Source organism: Chiloscyllium plagiosum, chromosome 18 (assembly GCF_004010195.1).
Source record: "Chiloscyllium plagiosum isolate BGI_BamShark_2017 chromosome 18, ASM401019v2, whole genome shotgun sequence".
In the NCBI taxonomy this organism is placed as follows: Eukaryota; Metazoa; Chordata; class Chondrichthyes; order Orectolobiformes; family Hemiscylliidae; genus Chiloscyllium; species Chiloscyllium plagiosum.
This window is the reverse complement of record NC_057727.1, coordinates 39,955,395-39,980,641: the sequence shown is the minus strand read 5'-3', so window position 1 is coordinate 39,980,641 and position 25,247 is coordinate 39,955,395. Positions and strand designations below refer to the sequence as shown.

The 25,247-nt window shown below is 39.5% G+C and overlaps 1 protein-coding gene across 7 annotated transcripts in view; it reads left to right on the top strand.

Moving 5' to 3' along the window:
- Nucleotides 1–25,247, top strand: part of magi1b (membrane associated guanylate kinase, WW and PDZ domain containing 1b) — a 453,246-nt gene that overhangs the window by 374,681 nt on the left and 53,318 nt on the right. For 4 of the 7 annotated variants that reach the window (XM_043708283.1, XM_043708281.1, XM_043708286.1 and 1 more), the window contains 8 exons: nt 918–953; nt 8,092–8,149; nt 9,670–9,752; nt 10,852–10,941; nt 11,457–11,639; nt 12,386–13,021; nt 24,114–24,142; nt 24,983–25,199. In XM_043708283.1, the coding sequence (XP_043564218.1) occupies nt 918–953; nt 8,092–8,149; nt 9,670–9,752; nt 10,852–10,941; nt 11,457–11,639; nt 12,386–13,021; nt 24,114–24,142; nt 24,983–25,199 (1,332 nt within the window). Of the gene's footprint in view, nt 1–917; nt 954–8,091; nt 8,150–9,669; nt 9,753–10,851; nt 10,942–11,456; nt 11,640–12,385; nt 13,023–24,113; nt 24,143–24,982; nt 25,200–25,247 lie in introns of all 7 variants that reach the window. The other 3 variants (XM_043708285.1, XM_043708288.1, XM_043708282.1) reach the window with 2 other exon arrangements.

Here is a 25,247-nt window from a genome sequence, read left to right as displayed (position 1 = left end):
ATCAAAACTCTAGGCTGGCACCTAAACTGAGGGAATATTGTGCTCCAGAGATGTATTCTTTTGTTTGAGAAATTAAACAGAGGGCCCGACTACCTTCCCACATCTATGTAAAATACCCCATAACATTATTCTGAAGAAGAACAATCTCCATAGTTTTCTGGCTGATATTTAACACTCAGTTACTTATCACAGCAACATTATCTGGCCATTATTACTTGCTGCCATGTTTCCTACACTTAAATAGTGACTCCAGTTCAAAAATACTTCATTGTCTTTAAAGCTGTTTGTGACATCCTCAGGTCATGACGTATGCTATGTAAATGTAAGTAAATGAATTCCTGACTTTTGAGTGACTTAATGACTTTGAAAATAAAACAGCATGAAATAATATATGTATATCATCTAGGTCATATTCTTCGGCATTTTCTCTTGGAATTTGTTTCTTGGATTATGTCTGTACTTTACAGTTATTTTAAAGCTGCCGTATTTTATTGCTCTTTCCATTTGGTAACTTGCCCTTATTTGCAAGGTTCACCTTGGTTTTGCAAGTTTTTTTTGTATTTGCTTACATAAGCTAAAAACAAAATTGTGGTATAACATTTTCTTCAAATGATTGAAAGAATAGTATAATAAAAAATAGTGTTTTTATAATGTTATGTGACTGTTTCTTAAGTTTCTCGAGTTGGGCAACCAGAAATGGACATAGCAATTTAATGGTGTAGTGTGCTGAATGTTTCTTCAGGAAGTCTGGGATTTATGGATTGCTTTTGTGTTTCTCTGTTTATTTTCTTAATTGCCTGGGTGGAACTATTGCTGTTGGGGATGGGGTCTTTGCTTGTTGGTTTCACTTTGATTTTAGCTAAATTCTTTTCTGTTACTTTCTTCTGTCCTTGCTGGGTGCATTTGCCTTGGAGAAGAAGGGGTACACACAGAGGAACTGGACAGTGAAATAGGTAACTCGCCGTACAGCATGATGTGTAGTAATTCAACTTTCAACAAATATTCACACGTTCTTAAGCTTTCTCTATTTTAAGTACTGTTGTGATGAAAACAATTCAGTCCTGCAGTTACTTGACTTATGGTTTGAGCATAATTGAAGCTCTGTGCTTAATGCAAAGCAATTACAGAATGTAATTTTAGACCTTTCTGTAATCGATGGATATTGATCCAACACAATACAACTTGCAATATGTGGTTACTGTGGTTGATGAGATCACTCTAAGGGTATGACATAAAAATGTCTCAAAGTAAAAGGCCAGCATCAACAGTGAATGATCTTTGGGTTTGAATAATGTTTGTATATATGTGTGTGTGTCAGAAAATATGTTCAGTATCAAATGTTCTTAGTCAGATTATTTGCCATTAGGCCAAAACAAAACACTCAAGAAAAAAAAATATTGAATCTTGGAACTTGCCAATAAGTCAAGCAGCATCTGTGAAGAGAGAAACAGCATTAGCATTTCAGCTTCACAACAATCCATCAGAACGGGAAAATGTTAAAACTGAGCAAGGTTAAGCAGAATAGAGGCAGGGAAATGGGAAAGGGGGCGAAAGAGCAAAAGAGATGTGAGAGAGATTAAAAGGCTGGTGGATGTTGGAAGGCAAAAGGAGATGATAGTAGATGAGCCAAAAGATGAGTGTAGATGTGCACATGGCAAGAACAGAGTAATTACAGACTCTAGACTTAATCATTAAGCATTTGTATAGAAGAACTGTGTATGCAGAAAGTCATTTTCAGTTGTGACAGAATTGTTGCTTTAATGAATTCTTAATCTGCAAATATGCCTTTCACAAATAAATAATAGAATATTTTCAAGCACATTTGAAGTGCCCCCTTCCTTCAACCAATGGTAATTTCTTTCAGTCTCAAGTTGTCGCAGATTGCTGGTGCTTACTTCATAAGCTCTACAGTGTTGCTGCATTCAGCAAAGGGTGTACCAAGCTGAGTTGAGAAGTTCATTACCATCTAAATTATAAAAACCTTCAACAAGCTGCTGTTCAGACAAATGTTTCACTCCAGGCAATGTAGTACAGTAATTAATGAGATGAAAAACATTGAGTGCTGCAGCTTAAAAGCAAAATCTTATGAATATTTAGAGCAAAGGATCCCTTTTCTGTTTCTGCAATAATGTGTTGAAATGGATATACAAATTATTCTTTCTATTTCTGTTTTAACACTATTGGGTGCAGCACATCCTTTTTTTTTGTCTCAAGTATGTACGTAGGTGGCAATGCATCAAGAGTAGTCTTTAAACCTCCCAGCTTTCTAAAATATTTTGGTGAAGTCCACAATGATTAAAATCTTTTTTCCCATGCTTCATATAAAAGACAGAATTTTACTGTCGCCCATTATCACCTTTGCAGGCAAAGGGCTTGTACAATTCCTCCCACAGCCCTCTTGCCTGTCTTCAAACTTGTCCACAGTTCAATGCTGATCAAGCCTCTGGTAGGAAGGGTGGGGATGGGGAGTATCTATCGCTGTTCCTCTCTTCCATATTGGACATAGTCCCTGCCTCAGCCCATTGTATTCCTACCACATCCTTTCTCCACATATGGCCTTGCCATTATGACTGCCACCTCCCTCTTCCCTTACTTCCGGGCTTTTACTCAACTCCCACAACATCTACGCTGATTGCAGTGGCACTGTCAGTCCCAGCAGTTTGCCCTAATTCTGATAGTGCTGGTAGGACAACAGAACTGGCAAGCCTATCGGATAACCAGTTAGCCTCTGGAGATGGGGGCAGAAGTTTTTCCTCCGTCCAGTTCAAGCTTCTCAGAATGTTAAATGGCTGCAGGGCACGACATTGGTGGGAATGAATTCCCTGCTGACTCTCCAGCAGGAAACACCACCATCTTGCCTCCAAACAGATTCTAATTGAATCTCTTGTTCCATGCAAGAGCCAAGAGAGGAAGTGATTCACTCATGAAAAGAAAATCAGCCCTTTATTAAAAATAAAATAACCTTTAAGCAGCAAATACAATAAATTGCTGACTCTATTCTTATATTATAGCATGATTCCAAATGGTGGTTCCCCTCTGTTAATCTGAAGACAAGTGGTTGAAAAGGAAAAGGGCAAAGAACTTAATAGATATTCGTAGAAGCCATGTTCTGAGCTTGCTTCAGGTAAAATAGACATTGACCAGGAGTTTTAATATATACCCATAATAAAGTAACAATAATTTGGGAGTTTGGAACTGGAAATACTTCCATTTCTAAAATCTGATTTGTGGCAATCTATATATAAATATATACTTCTAAAAGTATGGCTTTAACTTGAGTAATTCTTTAAAACTGATAATTATAAGAAAGGTTTAGTCATATATTTAAAGACAGTTTAAATAGTTTAATGCATTTTAACTAGTAAGGTATCCAGCGATTTTTGCAGCATCTGTTTAGTGCTGTTTTAGTGTCTAAATAATCTAAATAAGCATAGCTTTTAGCTCTTCAGTTTAATGCACATTTTAATGTATTAAGGTGATTAGCATAGTCCATGAGGAACCTTAGGAGCCTCCTCACATCAAGAGAAATTGCTGAAAATGTATAGCAGCATCCGTGGAGAGAAATCAGAGCTAATGTTTCAGGTCGAATGACCCTCCCTCAGAACAGTTCTGAGGAAGGGTCACTCAGTCTGAAACATCAATTCTGATTTCTCTCCACAGATGCTACCAGACCTGCTGAACTTTTCCAGCATATGTTTTAGTTTCTGATTTACAATGCTTGCAGTCCCTTCGTTTTTTATCTGTTCACATCAAGTAGGGGCACGAAAAGAGTCTGACATGAACCACTTCAGTAAGAACTTTCACTCTTGGCATTGTTCTGTCTTCCTCTCTGCCCGCTTGCTGTGTTCTTCCAAGCTCCTGCTTGTCATCGGACACCTTCCTCCCCTTTCTTGACCTCTTCATTTCCATCTCCGGTGACAGTCGCCAGACAGACATTTACTATAAACCCACAGATTCTCACAGCTGCCTGGACCACACCTCCTCCCACCCCATATCCTGCAATAACTCCATCCCATTCTCCCAATTCCTCAGCAGCATTTGCTCTGAGAAGGAGACATTCCTCTCCCAAGCATCCCAGACAGCCGTCTACCACACCACCTTCATTCCTTGTTCTACTGCTCTAAATCCCAATCCCAAATGCAATAAAGACAGAGTCTCCCTTGTCCTCACCTACCACCTATCAATCTCTGCATCCAACGCATCATTGGCCAACTCCAACTAGACCCCACCACAAGAACATCTTCCCCTCCCCACCCAGCTCTGCCTTCTGCAAGGACCATACCCTTTGTCTGTCCTTTGTTCATGCCACTCTCCCCACCAACCCCCCAATTCCCCAGGTACCTCCCCCACAACCGGAAAAGATGCAAAACGTGCTGGTACACCAGACCCCTCATCTCCATCCAGGGCCCCCAAACAGTCCTTCCACATGAGACAGAGGTTCAACTGCCCCTCCTCCAACCTAGTTTACTGTATCCGGTGCTCCCAATGTGATCTTTTCCACATCACAAAGACCGAACATAAACTTATGGAACTGTTTGCCAAGCATCTCAGCCGGGCCCACAAGGATCAACTGGACCTCCCAGTCACCGCCCATTTTAATTCCCCTTCCCATTCTCTTTCCGTCATGTCCATCCTTGGCCTCTTCCATTGCCACAATGAACCAAATCGCAAATTGGAGGAACAACACCTCATCTTCTGCCTGGGCAGCCTACAGCCCGGAAGACTCAACACTGAGTTCTCCAATTTCAAATAATCTCTTCCCTCCCCCTCCCACCCCTCCAGCCCTCTACCCCTCCCAGCCACCTATTGGATTCATTCCTCCCATCGACCAATCAGATCACACCCTCTACCGTCTTCACCTATTCCCACTTCAACACCCTGCCCTCGCCACCCCCTTTATCTGCAGCTCCCCCTGCATCCACCCCCATACCTGAAGAAGGATTACACCTGAAATGTCAACTTCTCCAACTCCTGATGCTGCCTGGCTTGCTGTATTCTTCCAGCCTCCTGCATGTCGATCCTGTCTTCCTCTCTAAACACTTAACCAACTGAGCTGAGAGACACCCATACTTTATTGATATGGTTGATATTAAACTGCAATTCCACTGCTTTCAGTTTTGCTAAAAAAAAAACTGAATTATAGGGGATATGGATATCAAGAGCCAAAAAGATGTTTTAGTGTCTTAAAATGAATAATTTTAATTACTGAAAACCTTTAGCAAATGTGCTTCTTATGAGTTAATAAATATTAACTTTGTCACGAGATGTATTTTAGTGATTATTTGATTAAGAAACAGCTATCATATTGTTGCAAAAATGCAAGTATAGAAAGTAAGATTGAAAGTGTAGTCTTGAAATACAATTGGATAAGTGTCAAATGGTGATATGTTCTGAAATGTTTTCGATATTGTTGTATATGTGTGTTAATACACATATTTGAAATAATTGTATTTTAAGTATATATAAATACACAAAATATATTTATCCAATCCCTTTGTACATAACTCAGTTGAACTGATTAAATGTCATGACCGGTGCCTGATGATAGATAAATGGAGAAGTTAAATTTTAGAATTTTGCAGGCACAGTATTATCCAGAGACTGTACCTATCTAAACAACAAAATGAATATGTTCCTTTGTTTATTTTCTGTTAACATCATATAAATAATATAATTTGATTTAAATTATTTGAACTAAGAATGAGATGAATGTGAGGGAGGATTTCTGAGGATTAGATTATTGAACAAATAGGTGTCACTTTCTTTGGAAGATGGTATGAATTTTTTTATGACTGCAGGGACTGTTTCAAGCAATTGAGCTTAATTCTCTGTCTCTAGTGGAGAGTCAAATATAATGTTTAACCATATTGTTTTTGTTTGGCGGATGATGAAGGGAAGACAGCATAAACGATGTGCAATGTTCTAAAAAGTCATTTCATGAAAATTATGTTTTGTAGCCTGAGTAATGTAACTGAATTCTTCAGAACTCATATGCACCACAAATGTTGAATAGAGTGTAATGGTTCAATAAGATTATATGATTACCTTACGATTTCTGAACTCTGGATTTACATCAAATCCAAACTGAGAGGATGAAAAATATTTCTATCTGTCTTTCCACTGGCTTGAAACAAGTAGTGCTGCCTCCAGTATAAAACCAGTACAAATTTGATATTAAATTGGCCCTTTCACTCAAAAGTCACATTGATGGCTATCTGGAAGCAGAATGATGTGTTGAAATAGAATGTAGTCAAGAGGTTGGTGCTGAGGTATACTCTTAAATTGGAAGTGATTTAGACTGGACAGTACCTAATCTGCAATTATGTGATAGTTATATGGAAGGTGTTCTATTCCACCTGCACTAACATCCTTCGCTGTCATGAACGCAAAAGATCGGCCAAAAAGGATTTGTGAATTGCTGATTGGTTGCTATGGGAATTTTATGATCTAAGATGTTGCTTGAGCCACACGAATTAGCAAGGAAATGTCAAATGCAGCAGTGAAGAGGTCAGGATTACCGGAGCAGATACCAGATTTTTAAATCCACAAACAACAAGTGAATTGCACAATATAATAAAGTAAAAAATAGAAAATGTCGATCATGTTGAAGGCCTTTGACACATTTCTCAAGTTTGACCCATTTTTAAAATATAGGCCATTGCAGTCTCACTGGAAAGAAATCTAACATATGCTCCTGAGGATGAAAAAAAAACCCATAATCCTCCTCGAGGCTGATGTCCTGCCCAAGTTTCCTGTCTGCAGAGCTCAGTTCATATTTCTTCTATTCGCTCCTATTGCTCCTTTCAAATATGGAAGTTAGGAATATTTAAAAGGTTGTTGTTATTATGGTAAACACATAACCCAGACTCTGAAAAGACAGAGACTCAATGTACCTTCAGCAGGTCCCAATGCACTGTCTCTGCCTGAGAAGGTTAAACTTAGTTGGGCAAGGTTCAAGCCCTGCTATAATTACTTGTAGCAAGTGGGGAGGGAAAGTCCACCTAAATTATATGATGTGTCTAATGGTTGTCCCTGCCCCCATTATTCTCATTAACCTTCTGTCCCAATATACTTTTTACAGGTTTAAAGATGGCGAAAAAAAATGAAGCATTCAGGGTTTAATTCAGGGCAGACTGTCAGTCAGCCCATTCTGCTACTTAAAGTTGTTCTCTAAAAACATAGAATGAGATGTCGGGTATTTAGAAAGGAACTCACTTTGGTGCAGGAAAGAAATCTGTTTCTCATTCCACATTTGTACAAGAACTAGCCCATTGAGTTTAACTGTAGTGTTTTATTATGAACATTAAATGTTGCCCTTGCTTTATTGTCTCCACTATCATTTTTCCCAAACGATGTGTGATTCTCTAGGCATATATCTTTTCTTCTGCTCCATGCTTACTTTTGAGGTTATTTGTACAAAAAAATCAAGTGGTTATACAGAACTTACCAATTCTTTACATGCATCAATTCTATTCACCCACCTCCTCTAACCTGCTAAAACCTTGATAGTTAACTTTAGTAGAGTTTTCATTGAATTGTATTTGCAATAAAATAAATTTGTTGATTTGATGAGAAAATTAAGTTCCATAAAAATGAGCAATGTGGAATAATGAACATTCCGCACTCTAAGGAATCTAATCTAATCACAGTTCCTTAGCAAGTTAAATATTTCATAATATTTCAAATCTTTGAATTCTGCCTATTACTGCCTTAATTTGAAGACCCTTCTGAAACAGAGAGGCAGCAATTCTCCATAATCATTATTTTGACCTGGAGTGGCTCCAGTTTTGTGGGTGTGACCAGCCTTTCAGTGCACTAGATTTTAAACCACTGTTTAATATCATGGACATTCAAGTAATGTTCAATGCAATGCTTGTTTAAATTTCTTTGTTTTTTTCCTATGATGGCTTGGCCACTTTCATGTGGATCGCATTCTTTGATGAAATTAGTGGAGATTCTAGGCTACTGTCTTGATTAAAATTTGCAAAGGCAAGAATTTCATCCAAATATTTTAAATCCGAATGCCCACATTTAATATTTTCCTGAAGTAAATCAGCAAATCCCTTCACAGGTGTTTTTCTGTCCTTTCAGAGCTGCCCTCTGGATGGGAGAAGATCGATGATCCTGTTTATGGTGTCTACTATGTTGAGTAAGTTTTTGAATTTCTGCTGTATCTAGAAGATAACTGAGGCTGCTACCAATAATAGAGTAGAAATTATTGTAGGAGAAAGTGAGGACTGCAGATGCTGGAGATCAGAGCTGAAGATGTGTTGCTGGAAAAGCGCAGCAGGTCAGGCAGCATCCAAGGAACAGGAGAATCGACGTTTCGGGCATAAGCCCTTCTTCAGGAATAAGGAAAGTGTGTCCAGCAGGCTAAGATAAAAGGTAGGGAGGAGGGACTTGGGGGAGGGGCGTTGGAAATGCGATAGTTGGAAGGAGGTCAAGGTGAGGGTGATAGGCCGGAGTGGGTGGGGTCGGAGAGGTCAGGAAGAAGATTGCAGGTTAGGAAGGTGGTGCTGAGTTCAGCAATCTTCTTCCTGACCTCTCCGCCCCCACACCACTCCGGCCTATCACCTTCAGTTTGACCTCCTTCCACCTATCGCATTTCCAACACCCCTCCCCCAAGTCCCTCCTCCCTACCTTTTATCCTAGCCTGCTGGACACACTTTCCTCATCCCTGAAGAAGGGCTTATGCCCGAAATGTCGATTCTCCTGTTCCTTGGATGCTGCCTGACCTGCTGCGCTTTTCCAGCTAGAAATTATTGTAGCCAAAGAAAAAGGTGTAATCTAATTTTACTCTTTTAATAGTTCCATAAAGTTATTCCTTCTCTTTCTACGTCCCTATCCTCACTGTCCATTACCAAACCCTATCAAAGACAATTCTCCTGGGATTCTCCAAATGCCATTCTGTGTGAAATGGCTGCACTCCATTTGTTCCACTCAATGTATAAAGCAACATCTGATAATTGCTTCTTCGGTCTGTGCAATTGTTTCAATTTATTTATCCTTCCTAATAAAAATAATTTCCTAATATTTTGCATTTACAAGTCTGATTTTCTCAGGAGAATGAGACAGAGACCACTTGATGACAGGCTGTAATGGTGCTCCCTGTTTGACTGATGAAGGCCACTCTGTGCCAGAATAAATTGTTTCTTCTTCATTTGTCACGTTTGTTGATTTATTAAATATCACCAACTCCTTGCTTATTTAATTAGTCACTGATCAATTTCCCAGATTAACCAATTGGCAGGTAATCATGTCACAGCTTGTCTCTGAAGACATTACGGATTTATCTGGCTGGGATCTGTTGCTCTTCACATTGTGATACAATCATCAGAAAATGAAAGACTTCACATTGCGTTTTATATGTCTAAATTACATGTGAATTTTGGTTGTGATACATTTGTTTATATCGTTTGTAACATTCATTGTTTTATTATGTTTTGCTGGAACCATGAGCATGTTAATTTGAACAGTACATGCTTGGCACAATTGCAACATAAATTTTGATTTATTTGAGAATATGTGTTTTCATTCAAACACGATTTATTAAGGAATAAATGCACAATATTTATTTTTACTGTCATCTTCTGAATTTGCTTTTACAAGGTTGGATACTCCTCCTTGGAACTGATTTGTATTCTGACACAGCTTTTTCTCTTTCATTAGTCATATCAATAGGAAGACGCAATATGAGAATCCTGTTGCTGAAGCAAAACGCAAAAAGCAGCTCGAACAGCAGCAAGCAGAAGGTGAGTTTTGAAGTCCATCACTCAGAAAATATAATGACAAAAATCAGATACTTATCAATGCCTTCCGTGCTAGGTTATTGGCACTGAATTCATGAAGTAAATCATCAGCATGCCATAATACAGACAGCCAAACATGCCTGTGCTTCACAAACAAACTGCTCCGGTTATGAAGTGATGAATAAATTTCATGCAGTTACCATAATGAAAGAAAGAGTTATTTCAAACGGTGAAAATGTTTTCTTATTAGAGTCATAGAGATGTACAGCATAGAAACAGACCCTTTGGCCCAACGCATCCATTCTGACTAGATATCCTAACCTAATCTAGTTCCATTTGCCAGCACTTGGACAATATCCCTCTAAACCCTTCCTATTCATATACCTATTCAGATGCCTTTTAAATGTTGTAATTGTACCAGCGTCCACCACTTCCTCTGGCAACCTATTCTATACACACACCACCCTCTGCGTGATAAAGTTGTCCCTTAGGTCCCTTTTAAAATTTTCCCCTCTCTCCCTCAACCTATGCTTTCCAGTTCTGGACTCACCCACACCAGCGAAAAACCTTGTCTATTCTATCCATGCCCCTCATGATTTTATAAACCTCTATAAGGTCACCCCTCAGCCTCTGACACTCCAGAGAAAACAGCCCCAGCCTATTCAACCTCTCCCTATAGCTCAAATCCTCCAACCCTGGCAACATCCTTGTAAATCTTTGCTGAACCCTTTCAAGTTTCACAACATCTTTCCGATAGAAAGAAGATCAGAATTGCAAATAATATTCCAAAAATGGCCTAACCAATGTCCTGTACAGCCACAACATGACTTCCCAACCCCTAGCCAATAAAGGAAAGCATACCAAACGCCTTCTTCACTATCCTACCCTCCTGTGACTCCATTTTCAAGTAACTATGAAGCTGCATTATAAGCTCTTTCTGTTCAGCAACACTTGCCAGAACCATACCATTCAGTGTAGTTAAGAAAGTTACATTTTAATTAGTACTGTAATTATTGAAAGTAATCCTGGGTTTGGGGTCATTGTCGAAAGAAACCATTTGCTTAAATAATTCTATGAATTCATTTTCTTCACACCACTTCAGATTGGACAGAACAACAAGCATCTCCTGGACCCAAAGCTCCAAGCTATGTGCAGAATAATCAGGAATCTTTCAGAGAAACACCAGCGCAAGGTAACTTTGATTTAACAGAAATATTTGATAATTTACAAATTGGAAACAACTGAACGCTGACATGAAAGGGAAAGCCTGAAAATGTTCATGTGTGAAAATCCACAACTGAGGCATATTGTGGGTGATTTTGGTTGGGGCAAGGCCGTGTGTTTATTAACTGTAAAATTGCATGAATCATGTGCCATGTATCATCTGTAGAGTAATTGCAAAATATTCAAATTGGTAACTGCAATAAGAGAGTGTTTATAAACTATTTTAAGTCAGTGCTACCTGAACAAATAAGATTAAAACTTAACAAAAACTGATGTAAATTTGATGGTGTGTATCATTGCAGCATCCTTACCTATTGATATTAAAACCAGCTTTAAGTCAACAGCCAAGTTGAAATTTCTGAATAAATACTTCACTGATTCCAAAATGTTTAAAATACTTGATCATGATCTAATTTCTCTCATTCATTCACCACCTGACTCTGAACAAGAACTGTTTAATTTGCAATTGATTTTTATGAACAGGTAAGCCCTTCTTTACAAGAAACCCTTCAGAACTGAAAGGGCAGTTCATCAACACCAAGCTGAAGAAGAGTACCCGAGGGTTTGGTTTTACAGTGGTCGGTGGTGATGAGCCTGATGAATTTCTACAGATTAAAAGTTTAGTTCTCGATGGGCCTGCAGCTCTGGATGGCAAAATGGAGACAGGTACCCAATGAGAAGGAACATTCTTTGGTTACACACATTTAATATGTATTTTTCATGTCTTTTTACAAGTGCCACTTCTGAACTTTTGACAGTGAGTTGGGTAGTTTCAAGGTGTAACTTTCAGGTCAACATAAGGTCCACTTCAGTGTAATGAGGACCATGACTGTGTCTGCCATTTACTTACTCCAATTTTGGTTGATGTTCCCCTGGTGATACTGCACCCCATTTCTTAACTAAGATAGAATAAACAAGGAAATCTGGATACAAGTCATCTTTGAAGTTTGAGCTTGTGATCCACAATGCAACTCATCTCACTGCAGCTGTCACGAACACCAGAGTTACTGTTTTGCAGTGTGAGTGACTAAGTCAAATTGTGCTGTTTAGAGGAGTACATTTTATGATGCTGCCTGTTTTTAATTTGGTTTTAGATGAGGGAGAAGTCAAATTTATTTCTTGTTCCTTTGTATTCTGGAGTCTTCCCATAAAAACCACAGGCTACTGGCCACAATTATCATCAGCATACCTACTAAGCTGTTTAATTCAACTTTAAATTATTTGATATGTTCAGTATATGTATCATTCGTACTTGACAGTATTCAGTTCCTACTGTTGTCAAAATATGCAATTTATTTTGAATTGCACAACTTTATTTCTCATTTAAAAATATAATCATGAAGCTAACATGGATAAATTAAACAATTATCAATGCATTATAGTAGTTAATGTCCACCAAATTTCTCTCCTAGGTGATGTTATAGTAAGTGTAAACAGCAGTTGTGTACTGGGATACACCCATGCTCAAGTTGTGAAAATATTCCAGTCTATTCCAATTGGTTCAACCGTGGATCTTGAACTTTGCCGGGGTTATCCTTTGCCATTTGATCCAGATGATCCGAATACTAGTTTGGTGACATCAGTAGCTATTTCGGATAAAGAGCCAATTGTTGTCAATGGCCAAGAAAATTATGACTCCCTTTCAAGCCACAGTAGCCAGACAGCTCCTGCGAATGGGAATGGAGTAAAAGACCAGAGACCATATAGTCCATCATCTGGTGATGTTTCATCAAATGGATCCCATACAGGCTATACCAATGACAATGTCTCCTTGGCTTCCTCTATAGCAACTCAACCTGAACTTATAACTGTTCACATAGTTAAAGGCCCTATGGGTTTTGGTTTTACCATAGCTGACAGCCCTGGAGGTGGTGGCCAAAGAGTTAAACAAATTGTGGATGGCCCACGCTGTCGTGGTCTGAAGGAAGGAGATCTCCTTCTTGAAGTCAATAAGAAGAATGTCCAGAATCTAACCCATAATCAAGTAGTTGATACACTGTTGGAATGCCCCAAGGGAAGTGAAGTGACACTCCTGGTTCAACGTGGAGGTAAGTGTTGAATCTATTTTTTGACTATTTTGATCTGTATGTCTGAAATCTTTCTATAAAATTATATGTTGTGTAGCTCATTTCCCTGCTGTCTACAAGGATATGTGTGTAAATTCTGTATGATTATGAGGTTGACCTGATTCATAGACTTTGCTGCTTTGGCATAAATTTTGGATGGCTATGTACATATTTTGTGTCTATATGCTAATTTGGAAAATGGCAAAGAGCTCATTCACTTTCTGGTTGTTGTTAGTAAAATCTCTTCATAATTTTATAGCTTTCGTTGCATGCTCTTCTTGGTAGGTCTGTCATAATGACTGCAGTGAGTTTAGTTTTCTGATTAACTTTTGACAAAGAGTATAAGTGTGAGTGAAATAATACATTAATTGAATTTGCACAATTTGTGAACACACGTTTGGGAGTTGGGTAGGAAGAAATGGTAGGAAATGATGGCAATCAAGATGAAAGTGGTGCTGGTAAAGCACAGCAGGGTAGGCAGCATCTGAGGAGCAGGAAAATCGACATTTCAGGCAAAAGCCCTTCCTGATGAAGGGCTTTTGCCCGAAACATCGATTTTCCTGCTCCTCAGATGCTGCCTGATCTGCTGTGCTTTCCCAGCACCACCCTAATCTTGACTCTAATCTCTAGCATCTGCAGTACCTACTTCCACCGAGGAAATGATGGCAATTTTGTATAGAAGAGGTGAGAGAAATCTTCAGTACCTGCACATAATGAGTGTGATTCATGCCTAAGGTTTAATTGGTGCAAAAACACAAAATGAATCTACAGACCAGAGATTGATTAGTTAATTGACTCTGACTGCTGCTGTAGCAAAATACTTTTTGTTCTTTCTATTGAAATAAATTGAACTATTCAAATAAAGTCATGAATGAAAATTAATATGTGAGCTGGAAGTAAGGTCTGATGATAATGGATGAGCACTTCACGTATTCATATGTCATTCCCCTGTCAATTGTTGAAAATAACTACCAATGTTCTCTTAAAATGTAGCAAATTATTATAGAAATGTTATTATTGCCAGGAGTAAGTTCATGTCTAAAAAACATAGCTGTATATAAAACATACTAATCCATACGATAACAGTCGTTGCTTCATGATCACATCAGCTTTTTCTCTCAGATTAAGTGCTTCCTAACAGGCTATTTCTTTTACCTCACTAATCATTTGCACAGACCTGAAAACAAAAAATGCTGAAGATCACAGCAGGTCAAACAGCATCCATGGAGAGAAAGCAAGCTAACATTATGTGACTAGATGACTCTTCATCAGCTCAAGAGTCATCAAGACTCAAAATGTTAGCTTGCTTTCTCTCCATGGTTGCTGCCTGACCCGCTGTGATCTCCAGCGCTTATTTGTTTTCGGTACAGATTCCAGCATCTGCAGTAATTTGCACAGGGGTATTCTCTCAAAATTAAAATTTCTTTGCAATCAGATTGTATCAAAAGGAAATTTCTCAGATATCCAGCCAGCCATCTGGATGTCTAACCATTCCTCCGACATTGACATTTAGAATAGATAAAAATTACACAGATTCAGGATGGAAGAATTATAGACTGTCAAGCTTTTCATTGCATCCTTTAATTTTCAAGCAATTCCCCCTTGTCAGCGCTGCAAGTGCATTCCACCAGATCCATTGTCCAACTCAACCTCAGGTATAGTTTCTTAAGAGAGAACAGCCTACAGTGCTTAGAGTCGACTGCATGACCTACCTGCAATCTTCAATGTGGAGATGAATATTGTGGAAATGATGCAGAAATTTTGTTTGCTTGCACTTGATTTGGTATATTTAATATCTTCTTATGATTGCAATAGTTAAAGTAAATGTTTAGCCAGTTTTCTATTGGTTACTGATTGCTCAGTTGAAGAGGAGAGGTTCTGTGGTGAAAATAAATTTAACCAAACTATGGCATTTTGATTGAGCAAGTAATCATTGGCATGAACCTAAATAGTTGAAATGTTTTCACTTTTGTTGGAGTGTAGAATAATGATTCTGTTCAAAGAATTAGTGTGGCGAATGGTAATGCTCTTTTTGTAATGTTATAGTTGAGCCTGTAAGCAATGCAAAACCAGTTAGTTCCCATTCAACTGCAAAAATGTGGCAATGGATCTTGAGTGCAACCCAAAGTTCATTCTCAAGAAACTTCACTGATTTTCTGCTATGCTATTGCATGAAGACTGAAGTTTCAGTCTGAAAACAGTCATTTTCTTATATAATTCATAAACATTATTTTATGTTTTCTTCAGTACATAAAGCTGGCCATAAATGTCCTTTCAAATCTAGATTTTAGATGTGTTTGAATCAAATTACCAAAGTTCAAGAATCTGTGACATTAGGTCAGTTTAATGGCTCATCCAAAACGCAGCCGCAGTGACAGTGCAGCATTTCCTGAAAAGCGTCAGCCTGAATTGTGTTTGTGTCTCTGGAGTGAGTTTGAACCCACAACCTTCTGACTTACAGCCAAGAATGCTACCACAGAACAGCAGCTAACATAAGTTAAGTTTTAAACTGTTCAATTGTAATCTAAAGGTTTTCTTTATACTTCTAACTAAGTCTTACGGACAACCTTCCACCTAAACCAAATAAGGTTAACTAGAGATGCAATGTTAATTCTCCTTTGTCTCCACAGATGTTGCTGAGATTTTCCAGTAATTTCTGCCATTGTTTCTGATTTCCAGCAGCAGCAGTTCTTTGGGTTCCTTTTTCTCCCACTTAATCTGCCTCTTTCCTAAAGGGGTCCATGTCCCAAAGCAGAGCATCCATTCAGGCCTCCACCTCATCTGCGCAAACTGCACCCAGCTATCGTCTCCTGAACTTCATGTTTCTGCCATCAATGCAAACCATCTCTCTCTGTTGCGTGGTCCATTTGAACATTTAGTTTGTGCCTTTGCCTTTTCATGCTTCGCTATCTCGGCCTAATTAAGACCCTCTCCCACCCTCTGAACCTGCCTATTCTTGGTCTTGATTCACACAGTGCATTTTTTTTTCACATTTTCATTGATATTTCAGATTGAACAAAACTCTCTTTCTAAAGAGCATTAGCCAAATTATTTGTTGTTCTATGCAATCCTGCAGGCTGCACTTAATATTTTAATAAGGAAGAAAAAGGAGGTTAATGGATAACGTTGTCCAATATTGATATGAGGAGTATAATTTTTCTGCTTGAATTCTAGTGGTCTATTGTCTGCACTGTATGTCAAAGCAAATTCCTCAAACAAAATGCATTATATGATGTTTTATACCTAACATGTTTCTTAAATAACATAACTTAGATCAGTGTCCCTGAGACACTCCATATTTTAAACAGGCTCCTATGAATGTGATCATGTTTTGCAGGAAGTCTCCTTACAGACTAATTTGAAAATCACTGCTATAGAGCGTAATTTATGCTGGATTGTCATACATTGCAGACAGGACACAGTTAGAATGTAAACAGAAAAATGATGTTACTTCCTTAGCCAGCACATTTTAAGAATGAGAAAACAGTACTTATTTTCATTTTCTTCCTCATTAAAATATTTGTGTGTGCAGCCCACAGGATGATGTATAGAATTTGTCAATACCTGATGCCATTTTGTATTAGCAAGCTGACTCAAATGTTCAGATACTTTTCCACAATTGGCATATTTATTATTAATTATCAGCAGCTCACTTCATATTGATGCCTAGTGAAAATAGTATGTTCAATTTTATTACAAAAGGCTTGGGAATATAAGATTACAGAAATCCAACACAATTGATAGAGTCTTGGTGAGACCACCCCTGAAGTACTCTGTACAGTTCTAGTTTTTGTTGTGGTTCTGTTCGCCGAGCTGGGAATTTGTGTTGCAGGCATTTCATCCCCTGACTTGGTGACATCCTCAGTGCTTGGGAGCCTCCTGTGAAGCGCTTCTGTGATGTTTCCTCCGGCATTTATAATGATTTGTATCTGCCGCTTCCGGTTGTCAGTTCCAGCTGTCCACTGCAGTGGCCGGTATATTGGGTCCAGGTCGATGTGCTTATTGATTGAATCTGTGGATGAATACCATGCCTCTAGGAATTCCCTGGCTGTTCTCTGTTTGATTTGTCCTATAATAGTAGTGTTGTCCCAGTCGAATTCATGTTGCTTGTCATCTGAGTGTGTGGCTACTAAGGATAGCTGCTCATGTCGTTTCCTGGCTAGTTGGTGTTCATGGATGCGGACCGTTAGCTGTCTTCCTGTTTGTCCTGTGTAGTGTTTTGTGCAGTCCTTGCATTGGATTTTGTACACTATATTGGTTTTGCTCATGCTGGGTATCGGGTCCTTCGTCCTGGTGAGTTGTTGTCTGAGAGTGGCTGTTGGTTTGTGTACTGTTATGAGTCCTAGTGGTCACAGTAGTCTGGCTGTCAGTTCAGAAACGTTCTTGATGTATGGTAGTGTGGCTAGTCATTTGGACCCAATATACTGGCCACTGCAGCGGACAGCTGGAACTGACAACCGGACGCGGCACATTCAAATCACTATAAATGCCGGAGGAAACATCACAGAAGCGCTTCACAGGGGGCTCCCATGCACTAGGATGTCACCTAGAAAGGGGACGAAACGTCTGCAACACAAATCCCAGCTCGGCGAACAGAACCACAACAACGAGCACCCGAGCTACAAATCTTCTCCCAAACTTTGAACAGTTCTAGTCTCACTACTCAGGGAAAGATGTACTTGGTTTGTGCTTTCTGATGGAGATGATGCTTTTCAGAGTCAGGAGGTAAATTACTGCGGAATTCTTAACCTCTGAGCTGTTCTTGTAGCCACAGAATTAACATCATTGCTTTAGTTTAGTTGAATATAGTTCTATCTATCACACTACCAAGGAACTGCAGCTATGTCCTGGGACTGAGCTAATTGACCTCCACGAACCACACAAATCATCCTTTGGCCTAGATAAGACCCCAATTAGTGGAGAGTTTTCCTCGATTTCTATTGACTCCAGTTTTGCACAATGGAAAAATCATACCACATGATGAAGGGTGTCCTCAACATGAAGATTCTTTGTCTCTACAAGAATTGTACAGTGGTCTTTCCTATCAAGACTATCATGCACCGGCAGCAGATCATTTGGTGAAGATCAATTCAAGTAGGATTTTCCCTCACCACTTGCCTCAGGCCTGGTATAGCAGGTCTGTTTTTTAGGACTTGGCCAGTAGTGATGCTACTGAGTCACTCTTGGAGATGGACATTGAAATCCCTCACCAAGCGTGCTTTTTGCACGCTTGCTCCCACCACTACACTGTCCAATTGGTGTTCAGCATGGAGGGGGGTTGATTCATCAGCCAAAGAGGTTGGTGGTGGGGGGGGAAGTGTTGTATGCAGGTCTACAACCACGAAGATGACCAGCAGGAGGTTTCCTTGCCTATGTTTGACTTAAGACCATGGGGGCCAATGTAGAATCCCTGGCCAATGTAATCCCAGGTGCCTACCCCTCTGTCTTTAGTGCATCTTTTAAGCGAACATTTGATATCCATATCTAGATAACAGAAGAAAAGTGATGGATGAAAAATGTAAACTATTTGAAGCCTCAGTACTCATTTCTCCTTAAGATTGTGACAACCTAATATTCGTTAAATACGCAAGTACTTATGACTCTTTTTCTTAAGTAGATTGTTCCATATCTCCCAGTCAAAGTAGTTGCTGTGTTTTCTGTTCCATTTTTAAAGTTTATTTGTATCTCGAATGTGATATGTCTTCCAGTTGCACGCAAGGAAGTATTAATGAGGCGGGAGAAGTGTACTTCATAGTGGGAATGAATATACTTTCATATTAACATTGCATGGTGCACATGCGCAATAATACTCTTTCTTTTCCAGTCTGTCTTCTCTTTAATTGATAAGTAACTAGTGCAGCTATTAACTAAACTTTTCTGGAATAGCTTGTGGCATCATATACACAATACTGCAAGTCACCACTCATGATGAATTGTGCCTCAAACTACTGCAATTATTATGGGAGGAGGCAATAGCCTAGTGGTATTATTGCTGGACCGTTAATTCAGAGATCCAGTTAATGTTCAGGGGAAACTGGTTCAAATCTTGCCATGACAGATGGTGGAATTTGAATTCAATAAAAATCTAGAATTAGGAGTTTAATGATGACCACAAATCGATTCCGTAATCTCTGATTAAGCCAATCCCATGATGATTGGTAACTAAATGTTCCAGGATATAGATGCTACAGACAGGACAGGGGCTGTATTACAGGCCTCCCAACAGTGAGCATGAGGTAGAAGAACAAATAGGTAAACAAATTATTGAAAGATGTACAGGCAATAGGGTAGTGGAAATGGGAGATTTTAATTTTCCCAGCATTGACTGGGATACACTTAGCGTCAGGGTAGAATTTGTAAGAAGTGTCCAGGAGAGTTTTCTAGAGCAGTGTGTCAATAGTCCGACGAGGGAAGGGACCATATTGGACCTGGTACTGGGGAACGAGCCAGGACAGGTGGTAGAAGTTACGATGAGGGTTTTCTTTGGGAACAGTGACCACAATTCTGAGAGTTTTAGAATACTCTTAGATAAAGAAGAGAGTGGTCCTAAGGGAAGCGTACTTAACTGGGCCAAGGCCAATTATATCAAAATTAGGCAGGAGCTTGGAAATGTGGATTGGAACAGTTATTTGAAGGGAAGTCCACAAATACAGGTGAGGTGCTAGAGGACTGGAGAATTGCTCATGTTGTCTCCCTGTGCAAGAAGGGAAGTAGGGATATTCTGGGTAACTACAGACCAGTGAACCTGACGTTGGTGATGGGAAAGTTGCTGAAGAAGGTACTGAGGGATAGGATCTATTTATACTTAGAAAAGAATGGGCTTATCAGTGATAGGAAACATGATTTTGTGCAGGGGAGATTGTGCCTTACCAACTTAATAGAGTTCTTCGAGGAAGTGACCAAGTTGATAGATGAAGAGCTGTTGATGTCATATACATGGACTTTAGTAAGGCATTTGATAAGGTTTCCCATGGTAGACCAATGGAGAAAGTGAAGTCACATGGTGTGCAGGGTGTTCTAGCTAGGTGGATAAGGAACTGGTTGAGCAACAGGATACAGAGAGTATTAGTTGAAGGGAGTTTCTCAAAATGGAGAAAGGTGACCAGTGGTGTTCCGCAGAGGTCAGTGTTGAGCCACTGTTGTTTGTAATATATATAAATGATCTGGAAGAGGGCACTGTTGGTATGATCAGCAAGTTTGCAGATGACACGAAGATTGGTGGAGTAGCAGAAAGCATAGGGGACTGTCAGAGAATACAGGAGGATATAGATAGACTGGAGAGTTGGGCAGAAAAGTAGCAGATAGTTTTCAATCCAGACAAATGTGAGGTGATGCATTTAGGCAAGAGTAATTCAAGAGCGAGTTGTACAATGAATGGAAGAGCCTTGGGAAAAGTTGATAGACAGAGATATCTGGGAGTGCAGGTCCATTGTACCCTGAAGGTTGCTGCACAGGTGGATAGAGTGATCAAGAAGCATATAGTATGCTTGCCTTCACTGAACGGGTTACTGAGTATAAGAGTTGGCAAGTCATGTTAAAATTGTTCAAGATATTGGTTTGGCCGCATTTAGAATACTGTGTACAGTTCTGGTCGCCACATTACCAAAAGGATGTGGATGCTTTGGAGAGGGTGCAGAGAAGGTTTACGAGGATGTTGCCTGGTATGGAAGGTGCTAGCTGTGAAAAAGGTTGAGTAGGCTAGGATTGTTTTCATTAGAAAAAAGGAGATTGAGGGGGGACCTGATTAAGGTTTACAAAACCATGAAGGGTTTTGACAGGGTAGATAAAGACAAGCTTTTTCCCAGGGTGAAGGATTCAATAATGAGAGGTCACGCTTTCAAGATGAGAGGGGGAAAGTTTAAGGGGGATACACGTGGCAAGTACTTCACACAGAGGATGGTGGGCGTTTGGAACGCATTGCCAGCAGAGGTGGTAGAGGCAGGCACAGTAGATTCATTTAAGATGCGTCTGGACAGATGCATGAGTAGGTGGGGAGCAGAGGGATACAGATGCTTAGGAATTGACTGACAGGTTTAGACAGTACATTTGAATCGGCTCAGGCTTGGAGGGCCGAAGGGCCTGTTCCTGGGCTGTAAATTTTCTTTTCTTTGTACACTGAGGGCTTCAATTAACCACGATAGCTCACGGTTATAGCGAAGAACTATGAGCTGTTGTGGGTTGGTGAGCTGGCTGTTGTGTGCATATGTGGGACAACAGAACTGAGATCAAATGTGGTGGATCTCATTTTTCCTAAATTCCAATCTCAAAGAATAAACTCTTAAGTGACAGAACATGAAGCTTTCAATGGAATTATGTCTCAGCAGGATTTGCAGTCTCAAGAGAGGAAGGGAAGTGAAAAGTCTGAGGAGAGTGGAAAGAAGCAGGTTTTGATAGGCAAATCACAAACGCAGACTTGAAGTGTTGAGAATAAAGCCACTTGGCCAGGAGCACCATAAGTGGTTAGTATAGTGTTTTTTGATGCCAACACTGACAGATGGAGCAGTCTGCTGGAGACCACAGTTCTCATGCTGCTATCACATTGAGTCTTTATCTGTCTTGACATTTGTCTAGTGGATGCCACAAATGTGATAATTTTACCTTAAATGGTCCAATATTCTGTCTGCTGTGTTTGGTGCTTTTTGGTTTAACCCAAGCTCTGCTGCACTCCAGTAGTGACTAATCAGCCTGTCACTAGTATGAGAAAGATCAGACACCGTGAACTATTTATAAAATGATGTATCTTCGCAGTGCAGTCAAAAATAGTGCATCAATATTTAAGCAACTGATGTTGATTTGTACCAATTACAATTTCAGTGATATCCAATGTGATGTGTGCGTATGATAAAATTGTTCAAGGCAGATAGATATCCTTTGACTCTACCTTTTAAATTTGAATTTACTTTTATTAAGGATAGAGAGCTTAGCCCCTCTGCAAAGGAAGCCACCCTGGAGTCCAGTGTTCAACTGCACTTAAGTTAACACAACGTTCAGGTTGTTTCGATTTGCATCTGTCTCCTTGGACAAAGAGGGGAAACGTCAGCTGTGATTTTCACTCACGATTGACATGCAGAACCCTTGCTGAAAACTTGTAGGAGTTAGTGAATGTAACCAGACTGGACTAGCTGTCTGCCCTGAAATGAAGACCCACTCTGGGCGGCACGGTGGTACAGTGGTTAGCACTGCTGCCTCACAGCGCCCGAGACCTGGGTTCAATTCCCGCCTCAGGCGACTGACTGTGTGGAGTTTGCACATTCTCCCCGTGTCTGCGTGGGTTTCCTCCGGGTGCTCCGGTTTCCTCCCACAGTCACAAAGATGTGCAGGTCAGGTGAATTGGCCATGCTAAATTGCCCGTAGTGTTAGGTAAAGGGTATGGGTGGGTTGCGCATCGGCGGGTCGGTGTGGACTTGTTGGGCCGAAGGGCCTGTTTCCACACTGTAAGTAATCTAAAAAAAAATCTTAAAAAAAAGCAAGGTGCTCGACGGCTGATACCAGTATGTAAGAGGAAAGACAGGTGTCAGCAGTTTGTGGGGTCATATGTTGGAGTAATAAATAAGAAATTTTCTTCAGACTTTTTTTTCAAACAGAACTTTGTGGAAGATAGAGAAAAATGGACATGTTTAAAGATTAGGGAGAGGTCAACAGGCAATTGAGTCGAGAACGTGCCTACTCGAGCAGACACACAGTTCACACATTGAGAGAGGCCTAGAATCCTGATCTCTTAATGTTGGGACCAGTATGAAGTATATACAGTGGTTGTGGGGAAAGAGATAAAAACTACATGTCCTGTCAAAATTCTGCCTCATTAATCTCATAATTTATTATGAGATAAAATACATTCGTAGACAGCAGTCAGGATAGGAATGATTTATAGACTTTACGTGGATTGTCAAATACCTGTAACTAAATAACATTTTAAATCAGGCTTCCAGCTGTTCCAATCATCCTTTTAATAGCATAGATAAATTATATTTAGTGCACGCGTCTGAGTGATACTGTGAATTACACAGTGGTACAATTCAACATGGTAATGACTCGATTTCTGTAAATTCCAAGCTCTGGGATCAAGTGAAATCCTGTCAAGCTCTATATCTGAAAACTTCTGTGTTTTTGGCAATATTTAAAATGAGTTAAAGTTAGCTTTCAGTATTTGTTTGCAGAAATGAGAAAGGAGGGTGCATACCTTTAATAAAAAGCAAGAATCTGAATGCTAAATTCTATCTTCAATAGCATTTTATATTGAGCATCTTTCATACACTTTGCAAGATGCACATAATGCTAGCCTAGTAGTTGGATGGACATTTCATGTCAGAGGTATAGAGGAGACCTGTCCCTCTTAAAGGAGCAGCACCTCTTGCTGGCAGCAGCCATAGAGAAGCATTATTGCTGGGAGGAATAATTGATTCTTCCTTGCAGATGGCTCATTTGCAGGCAACATTAGGAAATAGGAACAGGTTCATAATAATCAATACAAATGTTTTTCTTTGTGAACTTCATGAATGCAATCTAAACATTCATATTTTTATATGACATAACTACCAGAAGAGGTTAGAGAAATGCAGAGCTTTATTGAACTGCCATTCCATATACATTTATGAGGTGTGGTCATAGTTGGGCATCTATAAACCTATGAATGTTGCTCTATTTGTACAACTTTATGAATGAAAAATGGCTGGAAGTGATGTAAGTAGAGAAGCAAATGTAACATTCTTGAAATCCTTCTGTTTGAATGGGAACGTTATGGTTCCTTTTAGTTTGCTCTTACGGGTTTCCCATAACTGGAGCTGTGGAAACTGTGTTTTGCTTCAGCTTGCAGAATTTCATTTCTTAGGACATGAAGATTTGTTTATACCGCTAGCCTCAAGGCTGCTGATTCACAAGTCAGCATTACCAATGCACCTAGGATTCATTATGCTATAACCTATCTCATCAGACTGTGAGCACAATGGTTGACACAGAACTTATCATGGTTCAAGAACTATATGCTCACAACACAAATTTACAGGATTTCCTTTTTTTTTAAAATTGTGTTATTGCAGTGCTTCTGAATGTGTGTTCTTGTTTTGCTATTTTACAGGACTGCCACCTAAGAAAAGCCCTAAGTCGGTAAGTACAGTACAGGGTATCTGGATCTGTGTACTTAAGGATATGTTTGTAATCTTCATAATTGTTGATCTTCCTCATTCATTCTTCTAATTATGATTTTTTTTGTGCGTTACGGAGCTGTATGAATATGCATTATCTATGAATGTGCCATTTTTGTTTGGCTGAAATAGCTGATCAAACTGACATTTAGTGTAAAATGCAGAAGCTGAGGCCGATCAGCAATAAATCGTGTTTTTGTTTCTCAACCCTAGATTATGTATTTTCCCCTCTTAACCAAGGAGTTCCTAAAATAGATAATTAATGCACTTGTAATGGTTGCAAGGCAACGCTGATTAAAGTCACATTTAAGTAACTTCAGGCCCTTGCATTGTCAAAATGTATTAGACACGTGAAGGGGAAATGTGGTTGCATTTGCTATCAAATCATAGAAATGTCAGTATTCATGTGCCTGTTTGTCAGTTTCAAATAAATTTACCCTTTGGCAGAATATATCTGTGTGCAAGCAATATGTTCGCTTACAGTGTGTTTCCTAATTTTTTTATGGTTATATTACCCTTGTTTAAAGAAAGCAGTCTCCTATTATTTATTTTTTGTGTCTGATATAAAATGTATTATTTGCTTTACAAAGGTTGGAAATGTTGTGCTCTAATGGGCAAAATTCTCATAGCTCCCTTTTCAATGTGTTGTACAGTTTTAATGATGGGCTGCTGTAAAGTACCCAGCTGCAGTAAACAACTGAACTTTGAGGAGAGACTTTTTTTTCAAAATGGGAGCATTGTATTGATCGCTAACACTCACTGAAAAGCTGGAATGACCTTCTGTTCTCTTGAATAATTGCAGCAGGCACTGGAAAGGAAGGACAGTCAGAATAGCTCCCAGCACAGTGTCTCTAGCCAGCGGAGCGCGCACACTGCTTCACCGGTCCTGGGCGCCCCTGGGCTTCCAGACTACCCTTCAAACGAGGCACCAGCACTGGATCAAGCAGATAGTTCTGTGCAAAGGAAACCGGATCCTTTTAAAATTTGGGCTCAGTCGAGAAGCATGTATGAAAGTAGACGTAAGTACAATGAGAAATTTAAAGCCTGCATCCTTTCATCAGAAGTGC